The sequence below is a fragment of the Hipposideros armiger genome, unplaced genomic scaffold, assembly GCF_001890085.2.
Source record: "Hipposideros armiger isolate ML-2016 unplaced genomic scaffold, ASM189008v1 scaffold_697, whole genome shotgun sequence".
NCBI lineage: Eukaryota > Metazoa > Chordata > Mammalia > Chiroptera > Hipposideridae > Hipposideros > Hipposideros armiger.
Genome location: NW_017732047.1, coordinates 9,867 through 16,150, shown reverse-complemented (window position 1 = coordinate 16,150; position 6,284 = coordinate 9,867). Strand labels below are relative to the sequence as shown.

The following is a 6,284-nucleotide window of genomic DNA, read 5'->3' as shown; positions in this document are numbered from 1 at the left end:
ATATATATATATCATGATATAAAGTAAGTTTTTACATATTAAAATCATGTGTAAACTTCATAGAATCATTTTTTATAGTCATGGGATCCTATACAATAGAGAACTGGTAAAGCCATATTAACATAATTGAATCTCACAAAAATAATGCTTTAAAAAAACCCCGAAAAGCAGTGTGATGCATACAACATGTCATTTGTATACAATTAATAATTGTAAAAAAATGTACGATGTTTATAGATACGTATTTACTATTTAGAAGAACTCAACAATAAATACTAAATAAAGGATAGTAGTTTTTCTGGAGGGTCCATGAAGAAAGAGGTATGCAATTTTATATGGGTATACATCAGGCAACATTTTTTACTACTTTGCTCCTATAGTAACATGTTATAAATGGAAAGACCAAATTATGGGAAGTGAGTTTGAGAGTAAGAAGGAACACATTTTAATATTATAATTTCACTTTATACATTGAATTAATGATTAAATCAAAGGAGATAATAAATACAAAAGGCTAAGAAAGGGTATAAAGAGACAATGCTGAAGAAAAGAGAGTAAAATAATGCAATTAGATGCAAATATGTACCAAAAATGGAAAATAAAGAAACTAGGTTAAGCAGGAGTATACAAAAGCAGTAAAACAAATGATTGTAAATAATACAAAATTAATTCATTGAGGCAAAAATTATAATGCTCTGGACAAATCTCAGAATCTTTACATTATAAATAATGAATATATTTTTTATTTAGGTTGGAGCAGATATCTGTGGATTTGTGGTTGAGACCACAGAAGAACTTTGCAGAAGATGGATGCAACTTGGGGCATTCTACCCATTTGCCAGAAACCATAATGCTGATGCATATGAGGTATATGACTCTTGTTTCCCTTGTTTTGAAATAAAACACAATCCTATTTTTAGCAATGTACCTAAATTTGTATCTATAGAAGATATGGTCTGAAAGTTTGTAGCATAACTGATGAAGAGTTAGAAGTCCTTTTCTAAAGGCATGTCTATAAATATTTTGTATATAAAAAATGGTCAAATAGGGAAATCATGAAACATAATGTAGTCATAACATATTTTATTTAAACCTAAAGTGTATATAAGTATGTTAAAATCACAGTATTTTAAATTAAAGCCAAAGACTTTTGAGTCTGGATTCTAACAATATAAGTTCCAGGTATCTTTTATTTCATAAAATATATAATACACTATTGAGGATTTCCAGGGGTTTTTTTGTTTTTGTTTTTTCATTAAAGAAACACAAATATTAAAGCCACTTGCAGAGCTGTTTGAATCCAGAGTCTTTCTATAATAAGCAAAACTGAATGACACGGTGGGAAAAAATAAAACTACCATTTTTAAAACATGCGTCTGAACTGGTGGGAGCAGAAGTGTAAGGACACACTGAGCTGTTCTCCCAGCCCTGAGAATTCATGCTGTGGCTCCCATGTGCTATTTTTCAGAGAGAATGGGGAAATTAGGTAAAACCATCCAGTTAATTCAGCACATGTTAGTTAAGAAATTATTCACTGTTCGCATATTGGTTATATATGGGGCCTTAATCCTGTTTGAGAAGAGAGATAGCCACTCAGAGCTCAGCCTGGAAGGAGACAATATAGAACAAAAGCAAAGGGTATTGATTGGAGATTAGTCAATTTCTAATCTACCTCAATTGTGCTTTCAGAAACTTTGTATTTATGGGAGATCCTGATAGGAATTACACTGTGCTCTGGGTTTATTTGTGCACTCCAGAAAGTAGATGCCAATGCAGACATCTTAGAGATTTATTGGTGAAATACTTGTGAAGGATCAAGGGGAGGGAGCAGNCCCTGCTGCTCAGAGCTGGTGTCCCAAGCCAGCCCTTAACCAACATGCCACTCGGCTGACCTCAATGTTATTTATAAGAGCTGTGAATTACACTTAATTTTGTAATATTATCTTAATGATATTCAGTGAAATGATTAAAAGTATGTTACAAAAAATTCAATCTTTATTCTTAAGTAATTTATGAGAAAAATAGGAATATTGGTGATATTTATAACATTCAAGACATCATAGTGAGGAAATGTAATAAACAAAATTCAATGAAATCAAAATAATTCATGAAATAAATATCAATATAAATAAGGCATAGAAAATGCTTGTATAATACATATAAGGCACCAGATCAGATGGTAGGGGAAAATCCAAATATATTGTTATAAAAGTAAATGCCAAATGGCTAAAACTATTTAATATACTAAATTGTTAGTTTTGGTTAAAAAATACAGCTTTTTTCTCTATTTTAAAAAGGTAATGACGGAGACATTTTCAAATTTTAAAAGCAAAGAAAATTTGTACTAAGCAATTCTAAACATAAGGTATTTGGTAAGTCTATGCAAAGCAGTAAAAGACTTATTCAGTGTTAATATTCAACACTACAGAGGGCTACTACATAACAAAATAAATGTAAAATATAATAGGAAATTACAATGATTTATTCTTTCTTTTACTGTGCTGAACAAAATGAAAACCAAAAACCATCCCCTCCAAAAAAAAAAAAAAAGAAGAAAGAAAGAAAAAAGCTAACACATACACACAGAGTCTTGAATTAGGAAATTAAAAACATTATCAAAATTTCATGAGTCAAAAAATAAACTGAATGGAAATAGGGGATTACATTTAAAACTGGATGCTAATAATTGTATTTCATATCAAATCTATGGAATACCAGCTAAGTTGATATTTAGGGAAAAACTTACAGCCTTAAATACTTAGGTTAAAAACAGTGAGAGGCTGAACATTAATGAGTGAAGTGCATGAATTAAGAAAATTGAAAAAGAAAAACAGAATAAGGCTAAAGAAAGATATAGATAATAAAAGTAAGAGAAGAAATTAACACAGTGAAAGGAAAGTCTCTAGAGAAAAAAAAACAGAAGTGCAAAGGTGACTGAAAATTTAAATAAAATAGACCAATTTATGGCAAGTTTTGTTGAAAACAGAAGAAAAAATAACTAATGTTACATTGTATATTAAGATAAGATGTTATTTATTACAGCAACCGATTGAATAATAACCAGGAGTAAATGTTAAAACTGAATGTAGCACATTTTTGAGAAAATTTTAAATAACTAAATAAAGTATACCATGTTCTTGGAGAAGGCGGCTCAATATATTTGAAGTGTGCATTCTTACCAAACTGTTATCCAAATTCAGTGACATTCTAATTTAAACTATAAAGGGAATTTGGGGAACTTATGAGATTATTCTAAACTTCATGTGAAAGGCAATCAATTTGAAGAAGTAGAAAAACACATGAGAATTTGCCTTATGAGATAAACAGTAATCTAAAACAATGATAATTGACTGTGGCTATTCAGATAGATTAATATGGAAAAATAAAGACACAGGCCCATATATTAATGGAAATTTATTAAATGATAACACTATCACTGTAGATCAGTGAGGAAAGTACCAACTATTCATATGGACAATTGATTTTACTTTGGAAAAATAAAGTAAAATAGATTCATGTTTCACACCATACACAAAAATCAATCCTAGATTGATCAAACACCTATATGTGAAAAATAATCTTCAAACATTTTAGAAGAAAATATAAGTGGGTAACTTATGACATGAGGTTGGAATAATAGTTCTTAAACAGAACACAGTGGCACAAATAATTAAGAAACATAGGGCTGGCCGAGTGGNTTTCTAAATCACAAAGTTTGATTTTTTTTTTTTTTAAGCTGAGCCATCCTGCCACCTGTTGGCAGCTCAGCGGCTGCTCAGCTCTGGCCAGTAATTGAACTGCTGTTGCTCAGAGCTCAAACTCTCGAGCGAGCTCTTAACCAACTGAGCCACTCAGCTGGCTCCTTAGTTTGATATAATTTTGAGACCCTGAAATCAGTATTTTTGTTTGATTTACTTTTGGCCAAAATATGCCTAAGGAAAGGCGCATGATTTAAATTTTGGCATAGCATATTAATTTATTTTCACCATGATAAATTGCCAATGATTAAGTAATTAATGAAAAGAAACAAAGAAATACTTCTAGTTATAATTTAAGTGATTGATTTTTTTTCATGAGCAGTTTGCTGTAAGTTTGTACAGTAATTAGAATGTATCTGATGTGAATAGTTACATCTCACATATTCTAAAAAACATGTTTTTTCATCATTAAAAGTGGGAAAAAACATGAAAAAGTTGTGTTCTTAGGAGAATATATCTCTACAAGGACATCTGAAGAAAGATGACATTAATTATTGTAATACCACATATGCCTTCACATTAAAGCACAATAGAAAACTGAAAAGCAAACATTTAAATGGTCTATAATTGTGTGACAGGTCTACATGTGTAGAATTAGATCATATTTAAGAAAACTATTCCATAAAGCTTTAAAATGAGTCTGTTGCTCTTTGATATACAATGAAAATGTGTATACTTCCATATACCTGTACAGGCTATTTTTTTTTCCTTTGGATGCATTATTGAAGTTAGGAAGCAGAGTACTTATTAGTGTAAGTGCAAACCTAATGGTTAAATCAACAGGTGTGAAGAGTAGAGACCTAGTTGGAATTTAGCTTAAATTGTCATCTTTTATCGTTTATTTAACTAAGTATGGTAGTATATAACACATCATTTATGGATTACAAAATTTAAAATGGCAAAATATCTCTTATCATAAAGTTGAAAATGCAAGGACTTTCTTAAATAATGTTTCTTATATAATTTATCTAAGACATTCTTGACAAGCTCATGTATTCCAAAACCATTTGCATGGACGCTGTGCAATACTGGGGGAAACACTATGACGTTCACAGCCTCTATGGATACAGCATGGCTATAGCCACAGAAAAGTAAGTTCTACTTCATTCAGAGCCTCTTTCATATTTGTTGTCTAGAAATAGATTTGATAATTTATTAATTTGTTGAAAAATACCAAAAGTAAACAAAAATAATATTTTCATGGTAAAAAATGAGAACGTTAAAAGCATTATTTTAGTAATATTCATGGATTTGGAACTTTGTTATGAAGAACAACATTGTGTATGTATTTAACTGTAATTTATGCTCAATTCACAGATTTAAATCACCCTATACATTTTTATTTTGTTTGCTATCTCTGAATATAATTGTGTTCTAAGCATAAACTTCACAGTTGGCCTGAGCGAACAGTGCTTCTAAGAATAGGTCTTTATTTTTCAAAAGCAAGGGCTTCATTAAAATATAGTTTTCTACGTAGTATCTCCCAAACTAATTTTCTAATGCAATGTGTTACTTGTGTTTAAAAAAGAAAATTATACTAAACAAAGGACGGGGACCACCATATGTTAATTGTCTACTATTTTTCAAGCATTGTATTAAGACCTATAATTCAACAGTCAATAAAACTCAGATCCTGGTCTCAGTAAATTATTAATTTCCATATAATTAAACAACTACAATTAATTTTTAATTCAAACACATGTTTAGTCACCAATCATACCATGATATCAAAACTTTTATATACTGTCATCAACTGGTCATTTACTTCACTTTTTAAATTTAGTAGAGCACTGCATATTACATTGTATAAGTAAATACGTATACATTCTAGAAAGAAAAAGCAACACTATAGTTCAATATTATAAAGGTAATAATATAGAAAAAAACACCTGAGAATACTATTGTATTTTTACTAAGGTAGTCTGAATAATTGTATACATTAAATTAAACTTTTAGGGCCAACCGAGTGGCTCAGTTGGTTAAGAGCTCTCTCAAGAGTTTGAGCTCTGAGTAACAGCAGTTCAATGCCCTGCCTGAGCTGAGCTGCCACTGAGCTGCTAACAGGTAGCAGGATGGCTCAGCTAAAATAAATAAATAAATAAATAAATAAAGTAAACTTTTGTAATTTCTCCTGATTATTTCCCATTTATGGGAAAAAAAAAGGTCAATAATGCTCAGGTACCAATAAAGGTGAAATCAAAATCCTAGTGATTGTGGATTGTGAACTTCTAGAAAAAAGCAAAAAAGAATATTTTTCAAATATGTAAATTTGATCCCAACATTGCTTGATATTTGAAAATGCAAATATTTAGCATCACTGTGCCACAAAAATGTGTATTGGAAAGATCAGATTACTATATTTTATATTTTAAAAAAGTCTATCAGGGCTGGCCGAGTGGATCAGTTTCTTAAGAGTTCGCTCAAGAGTGCGAGCTCTGAGTAACAGGGTTGCTGGTTCAATTCCCGGCCTGAGCTGAGCCACCGCTGAACTGCCCACAGGTGGCAGGATGGCTCAACTAAAAAAAA

The 6,284-nt window shown here is 30.7% G+C and overlaps 1 protein-coding gene across 1 annotated transcript in view; it reads left to right on the top strand.

Annotated features, from left to right (window-relative positions):
* LOC109373269 (sucrase-isomaltase, intestinal-like) overlaps positions 1–6,284 on the top strand; it is a gene marked incomplete at its 3' end in the record, with an annotated part of 44,782 nt that overhangs the window by 29,069 nt on the left and 9,429 nt on the right. The window contains exon 14 of the mRNA XM_019627005.1: positions 751–867. Coding sequence (XP_019482550.1) covers positions 751–867 — 117 coding nt within the window. The remainder of the gene's footprint in view (positions 1–750; positions 868–6,284) is intronic.